Below are 19,556 nucleotides of genomic sequence, written 5' to 3' on the forward strand. Positions count from 1 at the left end.
CAACAGATATTGTTTAGTTCATTCACTGCAGGAGGAATTACAAATAAAAGAAAAAATGCTGCATGGGAGAATGTCACCAATGCAGTTAATTCCGTTGGGTCTGAGGAGAGAACTGTCCCAGAAATAAAAAAAAATGGTTTGACATTAAAGTATTGGCTAAAAAACGTGTCACAGCACACAGACGAGAAATGTCCGCAACTGGAGGAGGACAGACAACAACGGAACTTTCCCCATTGGACAACCGCATAGCCTGCATCATCGGAGACACAGCTCTGTCCGGGATTACTAAGGACGGTGACACTGATGCTCTTGAGACAGAACAAACCAGGCCATCTAACAACCAAAGTGAAGGTAAAACAAACCAACTGGAATAGGATATTGTATTTGCATACATTTTATTTCAATTTGTAAACTTTTTTTTTTTTTTTTTTATGAAATCATTCATAGATAAACTCAGTTAAATTAATGTGAACATGTTAGTCCTTAATAGCGACACCCGTTGTGCCTGAGGAGCTTGAGGAGCCGGGCCCATCCATTGCCCCTTCCATGCGCCGTGCGCCAAGAGTGCTGAGTGAGGCGGTGCTACAAAATCAAGAGGAAACAACAAAATCCATTAATGACCTAAAGGATCAACTGAGCAACATAACGAATGTATTGATTCAAATCAACGAGTCTCTAAACAGATTGCCTCTTGCGCAAATACAATTGCTAATAAACGATAAACCGCTGACTAATGTGATTTCAGTTATTTGTTTCCAAGAAGCTGCAAAACACAAAACGAAATCACTGTAATGTTTCTGCACTCGAGCAAAGGCCAGACTTACTTAAAATGTCTGTATGATCCTCTGTCTTGTCTGAATGCCAGCGGCATTAAGAGGTGGCAGGGGCACTGCATCGGGCATAGGGCCGTCTGGTCTTGGGGGTTCCTGCAGGGGGATGCCCTGTCTGATGGCCAAGTTGTGTAGCACACTGCAAGCCATGATGATTTTGCACGCTTTTTCTGGCTGATACTGCAGTGTCCCTCCCATGCTTGACAGACACAGCCATCGTCCTTTCAGCAGGCCTATTGCGCGCTCAACTGTGCTCCTTGAGCGCGCATGGGCACGGTTGTACGCCTGTTCCTGCTCGGTCCTCGGGTTGGTTAGGGGGGTCATTAGCCATGGCTTTAGCGGGTAACCTTGATCACCTAATGATGAAATAGTTTTAAGTAATTGTACATAGCCCTACAATAGCATTTTAAACATGTTGTAGCCTTAAATTCACCAATGAGCCAGCCATCCTCAACAGCGCCTTCTTGGAGACGCACACCCACAGAGCTATTCTGCAGAATGAACGAGTCGTGTGTTCCTCCAGGCCACCGCGCAACGACGTTTAATAACAACAAATTTGCATCACAAATTATTTGCACGTTAACAGAATGAAACCCTTTTCTATTTACATAATTAAATTCGTTGGTTGATGGTGCTTTTATGGCGATGTGGGTGCAGTCTATGGCTCCAATTATGTTTGGGAATCTTGCAATAGCATGAAAGTCCCGTTTTATTGCGGCTTGTTGAGGATTTCGATAAGGGAACTGGATGTAGGTTGGGGCCAAGGAAATAATTGCATCCAACACTGCCGGCATGATCCTACTCACTGATGGCTGGGATATACCACATATGTCTCCAACCTCACGCTGAAATGTGCCAGTAGCTAAAAACCCAAGGGTGGACAGGAGTTGGATGTGCACAGGGAATGGCTTTTGTGCGATTTGTTTCTCTCTCCAACACTGGTCCTAAATCACGACACAAATCCAGCAGTACATTTTTGGGAAAGCGGTACCTACTTAGAAGCCACTCTGTGCTCTCGCCAAGCAGATCAGCGTGATCTTGGAAAACGCGCTCTCTGCGGAGCGCATTGTTTGCCAAGTCTTCCAATAACGCAAGATAAGCCATTGCACTGAGACAAACATATTTCACAGCTGTCTTTTATAGGGTTTGACACCAATTAAGCATCGTGTTTAAAACTAGACAAATTATAAATTGAGTGTTTTTTAACCAAAGGAAACACAGGACATATGTGGATTGCTTAATGCTTACTGTGACACTCTTAAATGCTTTTTATGTGTAGTGTCGCTATTCTACCACTAGATTATCTGCGTAAGCATGCTCAGAGGTGTGCTTATATTTACACACATTTCTACGTATAAGTACAACTTGGTGAATCCCACACTTTGCGTGAAACTGTTCTTACGCACTCACTACGCACAAATCTGTCCGTACGCACCATTGATAAATGAGGGCCCAGAATCCTTGTGAACACAGTTTAATATATATTTTTTTGGCCTTATTTCAGTGACTTAAGTTTTTTGTTTTTTCAATAACCACGCATAAACGTTATTCCTTCAAAAACACAAACATGTACATACATGTTCCTCACATATTATTGTAGCCTAGTTTGTGCTGAATACAGTGTAATGACACATTTACCATTAATATGTTTATGAACAACTGAAAAAAGCACAAATGTCAGGGCATGTCAAAACTTCTCCAGGGCCCCAAAAATCCTCAGACCCCTGAGGGTTAAGGACAAGGATAAAAACTTCCTTATGGACGCCCCGCTTGCGCCCCCTGGCCTCTTCGGCGATGCTGTTAACACGGTTGTCGAGAGGTTTCAGGAAGCCAATAAGCAGGCAGCGGTGTTCCAGAAGCTCCTCCCCCATTGCTCTTTCATCCCTGGGCTGTTCCACAACACCAGCAGCCCCAGTCAGCAAAAGCCAGCTCCTCACAGCAACACCGTGCCAATCAAAAACAGAGCGTTTCTACCCCCTCAAAGATTCGGGAGGTCGGGGTAAGGGGTAAGACGGGGTAAGACGGATCTGAGGAACATCATTATCGCCAAGAAGGCTGCGGCAAAGAATTCCTGACGCCGTGAGTGTCAGGACCCTGAGGGCAGCCCCCGCTGGAGAGAAGTGGCGTACACCTCAGTATACGGTGCCCAGTTCTCTTCAGGGGGCCGTTCTGCCAACCCTGCCACCTCGCGTGCTTCAGGGCGCAGTGGTCCCCAGAGAGCAAACACCCAGGTGTCCGCCCGGAAACGAGGCGGCCTTGGGACGCTCGCCCCCTCTAAGGAGGGTCTCGGAACAGTCAGTTTGGTCGCCCCCTGCTGGTGTGCCGCTTCAGGGCACCGTTTTGGCTGTTCAAATTACACCAGAGGCCAGTCTCGAGAGACTGGTTCCCTTAGTAGAATATCTGACAGCGTGGAAGCTACTGCCAAATATTTCTCAATGGGTCCTGCGTACAGTTGAAAAGGGGTATGCTATTCAGTTCGGGTCTTGCCCACCCAGGTTCGCGGGGGTCCTGCCCACTGTGGTGGGCCCCGAGCAGGCTCTGGTTATGGAACAGAAGGTAAAAACTCTGTTGGAGAAGGAAGACATAGAGCATGTACTTCCTCCCGACAGAGAGAACGGTTTCTACAGCCGTTATTTTATCGTTCTGAAGAAGGATGGGGGGTTGCATCCCATTTTGGATCTGCGTCTGCTGAACCAGTCAGTTATGAAGCTCAAATTCAAAATGTTAACATTGAGACAAATCGTGTCACAAATCAGGTCCGAGGACTGGTTTGTCACGATCGATCTCAAGGACGCGTACTTCCACATCTCCATCCTTCCGCATCACAGGAAGTTCCTGAGGTTCGCTTTTGGGGGCAAAGCTTACCAATATCGGGTTCTTCCGTTCGGCCTAGCATTATCACCCAGCACTTTCACCAAATGCATGGATGCAGCCTTGGCGCCACTGCATTTACAGGGCATTCGCATTCTCAATTACATTGACGATTGGCTAATATTAGCCCTATCGCAACAGCTAGCGGTTCGGCATCAAGATGTCATTCTCGCCCACATGAGAAAGTTGGGGTTAAGGTTAAACGCCAAGAAGAGTGTTCTTTCTCCAGCTCAGAGAACCACTTTTCTGGGCGTGGTTTGGAACTCTGTTGTGATGCAGGCGTGTCTTTCACCTGCTCGCATAGAATCAATCCTTTCTACCGCAAAACGGATAAAGCTAGGCCAGTCACTCACTGTGAAACAATTTCAGAGACTGTTAGGTTTAATGGCAGCCGCGTCCAACGTGATTCCCTTTGGCCTGCTGTACATGAGACCCCTGCAGTGGTGGCTCAGAACCAGGGGGTTTTCTCCAAGGGGAAATCCATTTCGCATGATCAAGGTCACGCGGCGATGCCTACGTGCCCTCGACATGTGGAAGAAACCCTGGTTTTTATCCCAAGGCCCGATGTTGGGAGCTCCTTGTCGTCGCAAGATGCTAATGACAGATGCCTCCCTCACGGGAGCATATATAATTCACCAGGGGGGTTTGCGTTCGTGTCCACTCTACAAACTGGTGCACCAAATCCTCCTGTGGTCCCAGGGGAAGTTGCTGTCGCTTCGTGCAGCATACATCCCCGGGGTCCAGAACATAGGAGCAGACGTCCTGTCGAGGCAGGGGCTGAGGCCCGGGGAATGGAGGCTCCACCCCGAGGTGGTGGAGCAAATATGGGGGATGTTCGGTCGGGCTCAGGTGGATCTGTTTGCGTCTCGAGAGACGTCTCACTGTCCACTCTGGTTCTCCCTCACTCATCCAGCTCCTCTCGGACTGAATGCTATGGTGCAGACGTGGCCGAGGTATCGTCTGTAGGCTTTTTCTCCGATCGCTCTGCTCCCGGGAGTCTTAGAGAGAGTTCGCCGGGACCAATTCCGACTCATCTTAATAGCCCCACGGTGGCCGGGCAGAGTTTGGTTTTCGGATCTAGTATCTCTCCTAGACGGCTCTCTTGGGAGATTCCGGTCAGGAGGGATCTTCTGTCCCAGGCGGAGGGCTCAATATTTCACCCTCGCCCGGAACTCTGGAACTTGTGGGCTTGGCCTCTGAGGGGACCCAGCTCATAGACTCTGGTCTTTCAGCCGAGGTTGTGGGTACCATCCTTCACTCTAGAGCTCCCTCCACGAGGAAGCTGTATGCTTTTAAATGGAAGCTGTTTTCTACTTGGTGCGGCGATCGTCAGTTGGATCCAATTAACTGTCCGGTTGGGGTAGTGTTGGAATTTCTGCAGGAGAGGTTCACTGCAGGGTTATCTCCTTCCACCTTAAAGGTCTATGTGGCGGTTATTGCGGCTTACCACACACCTTTGGCTGGTGGCTCTCTGGGGAGAGACCCTCTTGTCACTCGCTTCCTTCGTGGCACACTGAGGCCTGCGGTACGCACGAGGGTACCGGCTTGGGATTTGGCTGTGGTGCTCCAGGGCCTTTCCTTAGCTCCCTTTGAGCCCATTGAGGAGGTTCCAGTCAAGTTCTTGACTTTTAAGACTTTGTTCCTTCTCACTATTTCTTCTCTTAAAAGAATAGGAGATTTGCAAGCTCTTTCGGTTGCCCCATCGTGCTTGGAATTTGCACCCGGTATGGTGAAAGCTTTCCTTCCCCACCAATTTGGTGAGGCCCATAGTACTGCAAGCCTTCTGTCTTCCTCCCTTCAGGGATTCAGATCAGGAACGCCTTAATCTGCTTTGCCCAGTTCGGGCGTTGGATGCTTACGTCCACAGAGCTGCCCTGTGGCGTAAGTCAGAACAGTTGTTCATTTGTTTCGGGTCCCCTAACAAAGGGGCCCCAGCATCTAAGCAGAGGATGAGTAAGTGGATAGTTGAGGCTATCTCACTTACTTACGAGTCGGCTGGGCTGCCATCTCTTTTGGCAGTTCGAGCCCACTCCACTAGGAGTATGGCGGCCTCTAAAGCTCTGCTCTTCGGAGCATCTTTGCAAGATGTTTGTGATGCGGCAGGCTGGTCCTCACCGCATACATTCATGAGGTTTTATGACCTTGATCTGAGCTCCACTCCTGGGGCCAGGGTTCTGTCTGGTGCTGATGAGTCACACTAGACAGGCATTGGTCATTATGGCAGCGTGGGTATTAACGTTCCCAAAGCGTCAATTTCTCGACACAACGCGAGTTCCCTTGAAAGGGAACGTCTCGGTTACAACTGTAACCTTAGTTCCCTGAAGAGGGAACGAGACGTTGCGTCGTCCTGCCATACTTCCTGCATGCTTGTCAAGCGACTACTTCAGACACTTTGAAGCTAGCGTTGCTTTGCTTGAGCGTGCTTTATAGTTTCCTGGTCGTGACGTCACCCACCTCTGACGTCTCGTCACTCCATTGGACGGATTTCACACATGCTTCATGACGACATAACGCGTTGCGTTCCCACAGCGTCAATTTCTCGACGCAACGTCTCGTTTCCTCTTCAGGAACTAAGGTTACAGTCGTAACCGAGATGTTTTTGTTACATATAGAAAAAAAAAATAAAAACATTGGACATGAAAAAAGTGCAATATTGCAGTATGTCTGAGGTTTTACTGGAGTACAACTGCAGTACAGATGAAGTATTATGTAATGACTGAGACAAATCAGACACAATTATTTGTTAGTTAACCAATAGTTTTAAGCTCACTCTGGGATCTGACTGTCCCCATCCCCCAAGAAGTTTATTGCACCAAGGAATGTGCTGGCCAGAGACACAGAAAATCTGCATCTTTCCTGCATTTTCCAAACAGAACACAGACGTTCCTGCATTAATGTATAGACAGACTGTTCTATAAATTAACATGTACATTCCCAGGAAATGGTATCCATTATTACTGTTGCTGTATTACAATCATTGTATTCACGTATGTATGTGTATGTTTTATGATACATTTAAGGTAACTTCAATCATGCCATGTTTAGTGTCTATGGACTCATATTGAAAGGATTTAAATGCTTGTGTATGTGGTATGTCCATACCTGTACAACACATAAGTATTACAAGAATCTTTAATCTTTAATAGTTCTTATTCAAAGACTCAGCTTGTTAATCTGCTTGGTCATAAAAGCCCGACAAGAGGGTGTGTTGTCACCCGGAAATACAACACCTTCATTGGCTACATCAACCTTAAGAGGTTGGACTTGGACCAGAGGTTAAAAGCTAGAGAACAATGCCACTCCCTCTCTTTTCCTTGCTCCTGGACGACCGGACAGATCTCCTTGCAGCCGGCCTCTCTAGGCCAGGCCTGCAAGGCCTGTAGGCCTCGGCCTACAAACTAGCCATGTGCTCAACATTTAACATAGAAAAGACTGGCAACAACTTCAGAGGAAATCCTCAAGATCTCTCCTCAACCTGGCGATCTGACGCTCCTCAGGCTAAAGGCATCTTGCATGTATCATACATTTTAACACTAAACAGCAATTTAGTATTAATTTGTAAGACTTACCTTTGCCATTGCTGAAGAAACTGATGATTCCTTTCCAGATTGTCTTTGACCTTTTCCTATAACTCTAGTAACAGTACCTCTACCGGTTCAACCCTATCATTACTCATTCTTACCTACAGTATGTATTATGTTATGTGTTTGTTAGTTTAGTTATGTGTTTGTGAGTTAGTAACTAAAGATTGTGCACAATACATGTTTGGTTCTGACTCCGTCTGCTAATAAATTGCCTCTTAAGTGATTTAGATCCTGAATCCATGCTCTAAGTAGCACAGCACAATAAGAATGTTATTTTTCCATAACCTGGAAATTAACATTTCTTAGAATTATTAAACAATCAACACTTGAGTGTTCCCTGGACAACAGGTTAATTGATTGTAATATTAAGATTAATGTAGCTATATCCAGTTAATCTGATTAACAGATTTACATATTCATAATTAATCATAATTAATAAATCATATTGAGTTATGAATAATTATGAATATTTCCCATTTTAGTTAATTCGCTACAATTACTAAAATAAAGCTGCGATACAACTAAAGTAGTTGGATTGTTCACCCACTAATAGGGAACATGAGCTGAAGTAGCACTAAAATAATAATGCAATCCAGCTGCGGTAGTACTGCAATACAGAGTACAACTAAAGTACAATTAGATTCTCCAGAATCTACTTTGATACTTCCCTGTGCCCCAGTGATCTCCTCTGATCTTCCACAATCTCCTATTCAAGTAACCTGCACTCAAACACTCACCTGTATCACTTACCTGCACACTCACATGTACCCCTTGTGTCCTCGTTTGCTGCGTCTTGGTGTTGACTTTCTCGGGACACTGCTAAACCTGGTGTCATCTCCATGTAGTTATTCTTATCATCATCATCATTATAATCATCATACAATACCTCCACTGTGCTGTTATTACTCACCTTGTAAACTTCAGTCTCCCAATGAATGCAAGGCTCAGGGAAACCCCAAACATGGGTCTTGAAGAAATGTACACCCAGACAATTACAACCTGTTCAAAACTACATGCTTTCTCTTTTGAAATTTTTCTTATATGCATTTACATTATTCCACAATGTAACTACTATCTTACGGGATAGTAGAGAAAAAAAAAAAAAAAAAAAAAAACTTTACTTGCCAAGTGTACTCACTTAAGGAGTTATGGTTTAAGCTCTGAGCACTGGAATGCATACAGAACAAAATCAAGATGCGTACGTTCAAAGGTTCCACAAGTATCCATAAAATCACCAAATCTCAAGCCATTTAGATTAAGACAATTTTTTTTTTCTAGCATATGGGTTAATGTTGCATGGTAGTGGTTCACAGCTTTTACTTTCTGTACATTAATACTTGTCAGGACACAGATGGAGGCAGAGAGGTAAGTGTAAAACAGGATGTTTATTATTAAGAGAGGAACGGACACTGGCAGACAGAGAATGCAGGTGCGTAATGGCACAAGCTTAACCCTGTAAAGCCCACTGTTGCAGAATTACAACATCACTTTCAACAATTTTTAAAAAAGGCTTGCAAATGTTTTTTTTTTCTCTCAAGACCACATTTACATAGTTAATGGGTTCTATTGTTTGTCCTCACAATGCTATTGGATAGAATAAGTGTTTATGTCAGGCAATAACACGGATTCAGTTGCAGGTAACAGAAAAGTTTATTTTTGCTCTCACTGAGCGCAGGGGGAAAAAGAAAACAAACAAAAGAGAGAGAATGTCCAAAACAAGGTCCTAGCGTCGCTTGTGACGCAGCGTGGAAGTCACTCTGCCCAGAGCGTTGACAGTGACGCAGCGTCGAAATCTCACCAATTCTCCAGGAGAGAGCGTTGAGATTGCTGAGAGGGGCTGGAGCGATACATCCAAGTCTCAACTGACACAAAGATAGTCAGGGCAGGGAGAAGAACAAAAATGTCTGACAGAATGAGAAACAACTGATCAAAACAAAATAAATAAAACAAAGCAGCACTTGGAGTCTAAATACACGATACAGCAAGACAAGACAAACAAGAGAAGGTCAAGAGCGAAGCGTTGGCTCAAACATACAACAACGGTCTGACAAAAGACTGAGCACAAGAGGATCTAATATAGGGGAAAGCTAATGAGGGATAAGTGGCAACAGGTGTGACAGAGAACACAATAGAAGATAAGGTAACGAGTGGGAGGGGAAAAACGCCACACTGACAGCAGAGCACATGGAGAGCTGTCAAAACAACAGATCAGCATGAAGACAACAGGGCACGCAGACACAGGACAAGACAACAAAACTGGGCAAATCAGACCGAAGTCATGACAGTACCCCCCCCCCAGGAGCGCCACCAGGCGCAACCGGGAGGGGCTCACCTCGTCGCCGACGGAAGTCCTCAATCAGAGTCTGGTCCAGAATGTCCCGAGCCGGAATCCAACTCCTCTCATCAGGGCCATAGCCCTCCCAGTCCACCAGATACTGGAAACCCCGACCACGGCGTCTAACGTCCAAAAGCTTTCTCACAGTATAAACTGGGGAGCCATCCACTAGACGAGGGAGGGGGGTTTAGGGGAAGAAACAACAGGATTAAGAGTAGACCTAAACACAGGCTTGACCCTGGACACATGAAAAACAGGGTGAACCCGACCAAGAGTGTGAGGAAGCTTGAGCTGTACTGCCACCGGACTCAGGACCTTGGTGATGCGATATGGCCCAACGAACCTGGGTGCCAGCTTCCGAGAAGGCACCCGGAGAGGCAGGTCCTTGGTGGATAGCCATACTTTCTGACCGCAAACATACTGGGGAGCCGGAGTCCGGTGACGGTCAGCCGCCTTCTTGGTCCGTCTGGAAGCCCGGGCCAAGGCCTCCTCAGCCCTTCTCCAGGTGCGTCGACACCGACGGACAAAGGCCAAGGCAGACGGGACCGCGGCTTCGGGTTCCTGTGCAGGAAAAAGGGGAGGTTGATAACCCACAGAACATTGAAAAGGAGACATACCCGTAGACGCCACCGGAAGGGAGTTGTGGGAATATTCGACCCACGGTAGCTGCTGACTCCAGGAGCTCGGACTATGTGATGCCAGGCAGCGGAGAGCTCGCTCGAGATCCTGGTTGGCTCGCTCAGCCTGCCCGTTGGTCTGGGGGTGAAAACCTGAAGACAAACTCGTTGAGGCCCCGATCTGTCTACAGAATTCTTTCCAAAACCGGGAGACAAATTGTGGTCCTCTGTCGGAGACCACATCAACCGGAAGACCATGGATCCGGAAGACATGGTCCACCACCACCTGCGCTGTCTCCTTGGCGGAAGGGAGTTTAGGTAAGGGAATAAAATGGGCCGCCTTGGAGAAACGGTCCACCACCGTCAGAATCACGGTGTTACCTCTCGACGGGGGAAGACCAGTGACGAAATCAAGGGCCAGGTGTGACCATGGACGAGAGGGAATGGGTAAAGGCTGTAACAGACCAACAGGAGACTGGTTAGACGTCTTATTTTGAGCGCACACTGAGCAAGCCAACACGAACTGCCTGACATCTTGGGCCATGGATGGCCACCAAAATCGCTGACGGATGGCAGCCAGCGACCTCCGAACCCCAGGATGACAGGCTACTCTGGACTCATGCCCCCACCGAAGGACCTCAGGGCGCAGCGCAGCCGGCACAAACAATCGACCCCCTGGACACCCCCTTGGAACTTCCTCCCTCCGCACGGCCTCCCCCACCCGCCGCTCGACATCCCAGGAAAGGGACCCCACCACCATCTCCCTCGAGAGAATGGCTTTAGGGGCCGCCTCCTCCCCAGGATCCTCGAACAAACGAGAAAGGGCATCAGGCTTGACATTTTTGGAGCCTGGCCGATACGAGAGGGAGAAGTTAAACCGGCCAAAGAAGAGTGCCCAGCGGGCCTGGCGAGCATTCAACCTCTTGGCCGAACGGACGTACTCCAAATTCTTGTGGTCCGTCCAGACCAAGAAGGGCCGCGCTGCTCCCTCCAACCAGTGGCGCCACTCCCCCAGAGCCAGCCTGACTGCCAGCAGCTCCCTGTTACCTATGTCATAATTTCGCTCGGCAGGGCTCAAACGGTGAGAAAAGAAGGCACAAGGGTGCACCTTCCCATCTCTGGGGAACCGCTGGGACAGGACCGCGCCTACCCCGACATCGGAGGCATCCACCTCAACAATGAATTGCCGTTCAGGATCTGGAAGACAAAGAACAGGAGCAGAAATGAAACGGGACTTAAGATCATCAAAGGCCTCCTGAGCCTGGGCACTCCATCTGAACGGTACCTTAGGTGAGGTGAGTGCTGTTAAGGGTGCAGCAACCAGGCTAAAGTTCCGGATGAATCGCCTATAGAAGTTGGCGAACCCCAAGAACCGCTGCAGCGCCTTCCGAGAGTCAGGGGTTGGCCACTCAGCCACGGCCCTTACCTTAGCAGGATCGGCTTTGATCCCCTCCGTTGAGATTATATGCCCCAAGAACGAAACAGACTTAGCATGGAACACGCACTTCTCCGCCTTGACGTAAAGCTGGTTCTCCAGCAGCCGTTGGAGCACCTGACGGACATGTTGAGTGTGTACCTGCAAGGAGGGAGAGAAGATGAGAATATCATCAAGGTACACAAAGACAAATCTGTTCACCATGTCTCTCAACACGTCGTTCACCAGGGCCTGGAAGACAGCTGGGGCGTTGGTGAGCCCAAAGGGTAGAACCCGGTATTCAAAGTGTCCCGTTGGGGTGTTAAATGCTGTCTTCCACTCATCCCCCTCGCGTATGCGGACCAAATGGTAGGCATTACGGAGGTCTAGCTTGGTAAAGACCCTGGCTCCCTGCAGCAATTCAAAGGCTGATGACATCAGAGGCAGAGGATACCTGTTCTTTATGGTGATGTCATTAAGACCCCGGTAGTCAATGCAGGGTCGCAGGGAGCCATCCTTCTTCTTAACGAAGAAGAACCCAGCCCCAGCGGGTGAGGAAGAGGAACGGATGAGGCCGGCATTTAAGGATTCCTGAATATACTTGTCCATGGCCTCTCTCTCAGGACCAGATAGGGAATACAGACGACCCTTGGGCGGAGAAGTGCCTGGGAGGAGATCGATGGCACAGTCATACGGTCGATGAGGAGGTAAGGATGTGGCCCGGGACCTACTGAAGACCCGACAAAGATCACGGTACTCCTCCGGGACTCCGGTGAGATCGACCTCCTCAACCTGAAAAACAGAAGACACAGAGACAGGAGACAAGGCAGCACCCAAACATGACGCAAGACAAGACTGGCTCCAAGAGAACACAGAATTACCAGACCAATCCACGTGAGGGTTGTGCTGCACCAGCCACGGGTGTCCAAGAACAACGGGAGCGCCCGGGGAATTTAGGAGGTACAGCTCGATCACCTCACGGTGATTGCCAGAAACAATAAGACTTATGGAAGGTGTGGTGTGGGTAATGGAAGAAATGAGGAGACCATTGAGGGAGCGGACAGAGATAGGAGAGGAAAGTGGAATGGCAGGAATACCCCACAATGCCGCAACAGAGACATCCAGGAAGTTGCCTTCGGCGCCCGAGTCGATCAGAGCAGAACAGGAATGGACAGTGTCTTCATACTGAACAGAGACCTTTAACAGTGTATGTGAGATGGGGGAGTCATGACAAGGAGTAGTGCCCACCAGGATCCCCCGGGTTACTGATGGGCTCCGGCTTTTAAAGGACACCGGATAGCTCGATGGCCTGGCTTCCCACAGTAGAGGCACAGGCCTCGAGTCAAACGATCCTGCTTCTCCTTAGGGGTGAGTCGAAGACGCCCCACTTGCATAGGCTCAGGGTCCACTGAAGGAGACGAGGAACAGGAAGCAGCACCGGAGACACCCTCCTCCACCATCCAGGAAGATTGAGTTGTCCACCGCTGGCGTCGACGTTGAAGACGCCCCTCCACACGAAGCGCCAGCTCCACAAGGGTGTCGAAATCATGAGGCAGGTCGTGAGTGACGATCTCATCCAGGATGTCGTCATTCAACCCCTCCCGAAACCTTGCACGTAAAGCCGCCTCGTTCCAGTCACAGGCGGCCGCAAGAGTTCTGAACTGGATTGAGTAGTCGGTAACAGAATGTCTGCCCTGACTCAACCGTGCCAACTGGGAGGCTGCCTCATCGCCCTGAGCAGAGCGGTCAAATAGCTTTATCATCTCAGCTCGGAAGTCCTTGAATGTTGCACAAAATGAAGCTTGAGCATCCCACACAGCCGTTGCCCAGTCACGGGCCCTTCCTTTCAAGAGGGTGATAACAAATGCTACCTGGGACTCCTCTGTAACATAACGGCGAGGCTGGAGTGCGAAGACAAGAGAGCACTGGGACAAGAAGGCCCGGCAGGAGTTGGGATCCCCGTCATAGGGTGGCGGATTGTTGGCATGGGGTTCAGGCTCAGCATGAGATGGAGCATGGCCAAAAGTAGCAGCTGACCTGCTGGCCAAAGCTTCCCGCTGGAGTTCATGTATCTGTTGATTGAGATCCGCTACTTGAGCTGTCAGGCACTCAACCTCCCTTGAAGTGGCAGTTAACTGACTGGAATGCTGTCCCAGAAGAATTCCCTGTTGACTTACTGCAGTTCGGACTTGGTCTGCACCTGCTGAATCCATCTTTGGTCAGACCGTTCTGTCAGGCAATAACACGGATTCAGTTGCAGGTAACAGAAAAGTTTATTTTTGCTCTCACTGAGCGCAGGGGGAAAAAGAAAACAAACAAAAGAGAGAGAATGTCCAAAACAAGGTCCTAGCGTCGCTTGTGACGCAGCGTGGAAGTCACTCTGCCCAGAGCGTTGACAGTGACGCAGCGTCGAAATCTCACCAATTCTCCAGGAGAGAGCGTTGAGATTGCTGAGAGGGGCTGGAGCGATACATCCAAGTCTCAACTGACACAAAGATAGTCAGGGCAGGGAGAAGAACAAAAATGTCTGACAGAATGAGAAACAACTGATCAAAACAAAATAAATAAAACAAAGCTGCACTTGGAGTCTAAATACACGATACAGCAAGACAAGACAAACAAGAGAAGGTCAAGAGCGAAGCGTTGGCTCAAACATACAACAACGGTCTGACAAAAGACTGAGCACAAGAGGATCTAATATAGGGGAAAGCTAATGAGGGATAAGTGGCAACAGGTGTGACAGAGAACACAATAGAAGATAAGGTAACGAGTGGGAGGGGAAAAACGCCACACTGACAGCAGAGCACATGGAGAGCTGTCAAAACAACAGATCAGCATGAAGACAACAGGGCACGCAGACACAGGACAAGACAACAAAACTGGGCAAATCAGACCGAAGTCATGACAGTTTATAGGTCCGGTCATCTGGCCATGAAGTTACTCTACTTGCAAACTTCACGTATTTGTCGAGATTCAAGTAAGTAAATTTCCTCAATGTCTACTTGTTAAGTGTTAGGCTAGAGTGGTAGTCAAAATAGTCTGTGCTCCTACATGTTACATAAGGACACTGCACTTCTCACATGGTCACAAATTGAAATTTAAACTGTTAGATTCATTGTAACTAAGTTCTAAATGTGCTTTTCTGTTAAATTTGTACTTAGTTTAGTTTAGACCATAATTAAACACAGGAATAAACTGTATGTGGGATTTAAAACTCCATCATCCAGAGCAGTGAAACTGCCTGTATTTACGTAGTTTATTTGTTTTTTAACTTCTAAATGATCCTGAGATTTTTTTGAGTGTTGGCCAAGTAGCAGTTCATAGCATTAGGAGCTCTGAATGATTTTGGGGGGATGCCTTTTGCATTGTTCAGGGACAGGTGTGAATGGTCTTGAACATGAACCTGTAAGTGCTCTGGGGGGATGCATGTGTTCCTTTAGTATGATAAGTAGAGAGCATAATAGGCCAGCCAGACAGTATTGTTTGAATGTAGTAGTGGAATTTTGATTAGCATTTGCATTGAAATTATAATACTTTGATGGATAATATACTTAGATCTCTACCCTCAACACATGGTCTACCACCCTGTATTCTGTCAGTTTATCTACAATATAAGACCCATTTGTATTATTCACTTATTAATTTTTTTACTTTTTCCATTTCAGAATGCCAAGATGTCATCGGAATACCCCCCACTGGATGTACGCAAAGACTTGACTGCACATTTCACAGTAAAGACGAAGAGAGGACGCTGTAGACACTGCAGTAATAGATACACAAATACATTGTGTAGCAAGTGCAATGTTCGCCTGTGCTTCTCAGATGAAAAGAACTTGGGGACAGTCTTAGGGACTATCACTGTAAAACACACATTCAAACCACATTGAAAGTGATAGAAGAAAAAGTTTTATAAATATATATATTTTTTCAATATTTTTATTAATAAATGCTTATTCATAAAAAATATGATTGTTGTGTGATTATTACTCATGATATATACTGTTATGGGGCTAAGTAAGCAATCAACCCTGCAAATGAATGCTTAAATGCTCTGTATATCTGTTCAGACAAAGTGAGTACAAATACAGAAATTCTGCTCCTACCTAGGCCCAACGTTGCAATATTACAGCATTTCCCTAAAAACTTACTAAAAAGTATTTTTTTTTAAAAAATCTTTATTTTCTACATCAGAGGCCTCCTAAAACAATATCTGAGAGGTCAAAAAAAATTTTGCTCTTTTTTTTTCTATATTTGGGTTTTACAGGGTTAAGAGCAGTCACTTAGCAGAATCAGTAATGGAGGAAAGTCTCTTTGCAGGAATAGGATGACCGAAGGAATCAATGATGAAATGGAGAACTGACAAGGGAGACAGGAGGACGAAGAATAGGATGGCTCAGGTAAGTAGCAGGTAAGGAGTCCAGGTACGTGTGACGAGACCAGAAACTGAAGTGCAGGGAATGTGAGTCTTTATAGTGTCTCTGATGACATGGTGCAGGTGCAGGTGATTAGAACTTGGGAGATTGTGAACGAGTGGGTGGAACGCGTAGATCTGGTGATGATGTGTTGGTGTTGGTGGGTGCTGGCTGTGACTCCGTGACCATACTGTAACCACAGCTGCAGTAATGTAGTAAGAGTGGTAGGTTTATACAGGCATTTCAGTATCACTGAACTGCAGTTGTACTGTATTTATACTTCATTATATTGCAAACGTTCAGTTGTTCTTTTTACTTCAGCTGTACTTATAGGTACTGCAGTTTTACTGCTGTTGAACTTCAATGTACTGCAGTTGTACTGTGATTATACTTCATTATACTGCAAATCTATGGTTGTGCTTAATTATACTACAGTTATACTACTTTGTACTGCAGTTGTATTTCAATATACTGCAGTTCTTTTTTGTAAGGGTGAACCCCAGTGTTGCAGGCCTTAGGACAGCTAGCTAATCTTGCTATCAGGTAGTTGGCCCTAACATGCCTTCCTGTGTATTAGCTGGCCTCCCTGCGGACAAGCCCCAGTGTTGCAGGCCTTAGACAGCTAGCTATCAGGTTGTTGACCTTTACAGGCCTCCCTGAGGGCCAGCCCCCATTAAGCGGGTGCATGGCAGCTAGCAAACGACTATTTTCAGCCAGTGCGCTTGAGGTGTCTGGTCTTAAGGGGTCCCTCTAAAAGCGAATTCCCCTCAGTGTGGGTACTTCTCTCCCAGCTAAGACCCGATACCAGGTAGTCGGCCGCTATAGGCAACCCTGACGCGAGTCCCCTGTGGTTGGGTTTCAGTCAGCAAGGTCTTATGGTGTACTGGGTGCCACAAGTTGTTGCCCGTGTTCATTGGCCTCCTCAAGGGTATGTTGCCACATGTTTGTACTCCCCTTGCTTTAAGGGTAAAAGGTGCTTTTACTGAGTACACGGCTTTCTGGCGATGTGATGGTTAGCCTTTTAATATGGCCTTCCTGAGACCGCACATTACTTTTTGTTGCTGACTTGGCTATTCCTGTTCACCCTCGTTTTCTAGCCTATAGCCTGGTCGACCTCATAGGTCGAGCTTGGGACTCCTCTTATTCTGAGAGTAGATTTGTGTACTTTGCTCCCCAAGTGTTACAGCTGGTGTATGCTGGAGAGATGAAGCGTACACGGAGATCCACAATAATAAGTTTAATAACAACGAAGGAGATAAACTACATACACATAAGCTTAACATAAACAGAGAACAGACAGGGAGTGAAGGGAGTGGGTCCATTATGAAGGTAGTGATGATGATTAAGTCCAGGTGTAGATGATGAGTGATGATGAGGAGATGACAAGGAAAGTGAGTGCAGGTGTGGAGACAAGAGGATCATGGGAAGTGGAGTCCGGGGAACAAGGGATCTGTGACATTACCCCCCCCTCCTGGTAGGCGCGTCCTCGCGCTGTGGATAGAGCAACTGGGAGGGGGGGGGGCGCCCTGAAGACCTCATGCAGGTGCAGGGAGAGGAGTGGACAGGATCGGAGGTCTCCAGGGTGGATCCATGAACCATGGCGGGTCTGGAGCTTTGGGCTGCCATGGCGGGTCTGGAGCCCTGGTGGGCTCTGGCGATCCCGAAACCCCGCCCAGGGGTTCCCCACACACAGGTTCAGGAACGGGTACTAGGCCCCCCCCAAAAAAATACTTGGGGAGGATAAGGAGAGTCTTTAGGAGTTTAAGGAAGGGAGTGGTTTTGTGGGCAGGAGTAGGCTCGTGGCAAACTGGAGCGGGCTTGGCTGAAACTGGAGATACGGGCTCGGCAGAGACTGGAGATGTGGGCTCGGCGGAGACTGGAGATGCTGGCTCGGCGGCTAAGACTGGAGATACTGGCTCGGCGGCTGAGACTGGAGATACTGGCTCGGCGGCTGAGACTGGAGATACTGGCTCGGCGGCTGAGACTGGAGATACTGGCTCGGCGGCTGAGACTGGAGCGGCTGGCTCGTTGGCAGCTACTAGAGCGGCTGGCTCGTTGGCAGCTACTGGAGCGGCTGGCTCGTTGGCAGCTACTGGAGCTGAGGGCTCGGCGGCGGCGGCTGGAGCAGAGGGCTTAGCGGCGGCTGGAGCGGCTGGCTCGACGGCGGCTGGAGCAGCTTGAAGAGGGGTCCAGTCCATCCCCTCATACATTATCAAAATCCCCACGGGAACCGGAGAGGGCTCGCAGGAGACTGGAGAAAATGGCTCACAGGAGACTGGAGAAAATGGCTCACAGGAGACTGGAGAAACTGGCTCGCAGGAGACTGGAGAAGACTCGCAGGAGGTCGGAGAGAGCTTGCACTTCTTCCTCTTCCTCCTCCGCCTTTTGGACCCAGCGGAGGTATGCGGGCCCAGCGAGATACAGGAAGACAATTCACTGGAGGGGTATGAGGAGGAAGACGGAGCTTGACAGACTGGCCAGGCGTTTCCGGGAGGACTGGACGAGAGGGACACTTAAGATCCTGAACCTCTTCAACTAAGAATTGGGAGCCATTTAAATACAAAATTAAATTTATAGTGTCAGTTAAGGAAATATAATCGTCAGGTTCACAAAAGCGGATTGTGTCCTCGTCCAGTCCATCCAGAAACAGGGCGATCAAATGAGCATCCGACCAATCTGTCAAATAAGCGAGCTCTACAAACTCCTCCACATACCTCTCCAGCGAACGTCCAAATTGCAGCAGTCCGATGAGCCGCTCTGCCGTAGACATGGTAGCGGGAGGCACGGGAGGAGTAAGAGCCTCAGAAAGACTGGAATCCATTTTTTTAAACTTGTGGAAATCCGGTGGTGTTAAAGGTCCGTTCTTCTGTTACAGCTGGTGTATGCTGGAGAGATGAAGCGTACACGGAAATCCACATTAATAGGTTTAATAACAACGAAGGAGATAAACTACATACACATAAGCTTAACATAAACAGAGAATGGACAGGGAGTGAAGGGAGTGGGTCCATTATGAAGGTAGTGATGATGATTAAGTCCAGGTGTAGATGATGAGTGATGATGAGGAGATGACAAGGGAAGTGAGTGCAGGTGTGGAGACAAGAGGATCATGGGAAGTGGAGTCCGGGGAACAAGGGATCTGTGACACCAAGTCTGTTTATAGGTCGAAGGGTTCTCTTGATGCCTCCCAATTAGATCAGCCCCTAGGCTGTGAGCATTCCTCTCATAAGGATCTTCTTTTTTTAGAGTGCTCAGCCTCCTTAGTGCCTTTGAACACAGGTGCTTTGTAGATCCTAGGATTGAGCAGACATACTCTCTTGCAAGGGTCAATAGCGCTTTCGTAGTCCCTCTTTCTGGATGTCTCTTTGTGAGACTTTCTGTATTGGAGACTGTAGAAGCACACAGGTTGTTGGCAGACTAGGTTACTAGTACAGCTAGGAACCTGGTCAGCCTCCCTGGTGGCATTCAGGGTTGAGAAGTGTTCCCCTGAGAA

The 19,556-nt window shown here is 47.9% G+C and overlaps 1 protein-coding gene across 1 annotated transcript; it reads right to left on the reverse strand.

The window, feature by feature from the left end:
- Nucleotides 1-479: 479 nt before the first annotated feature.
- LOC125249314 (putative nuclease HARBI1) lies at nt 480-1,712 on the reverse strand. Its single transcript, XM_048161580.1, has 3 exons — nt 1,264-1,712; nt 825-1,186; nt 480-582 (listed from the first exon to the last, which is right to left on the reverse strand). The coding sequence occupies exons 1-2, from the start codon at nt 1,622-1,624 to the stop codon at nt 825-827; spliced, it is 723 nt and encodes a 240-aa protein (XP_048017537.1). The 5' UTR covers nt 1,625-1,712; the 3' UTR covers nt 480-582.
- Nucleotides 1,713-19,556: the final 17,844 nt, after the last annotated feature.

The sequence above is a fragment of the Megalobrama amblycephala genome, linkage group LG16 (assembly GCF_018812025.1).
Source record: "Megalobrama amblycephala isolate DHTTF-2021 linkage group LG16, ASM1881202v1, whole genome shotgun sequence".
NCBI lineage: Eukaryota > Metazoa > Chordata > Actinopteri > Cypriniformes > Xenocyprididae > Megalobrama > Megalobrama amblycephala.

Excerpts from the sequence above, each read along its gene's own strand:
- LOC125249314 (XM_048161580.1), bottom strand. The coding sequence starts at position 1,624 with ATGCCGGCAGTGTTGGATGCAATTATTTCCTTGGCCCCAACCTACATC. Across the intron at positions 1,187-1,263 it reads TGAGGATGGCTGGCTCATTG|GTGATCAAGGTTACCCGCTA; the intron begins GTGAATTTAAGG and ends TTTCATCATTAG.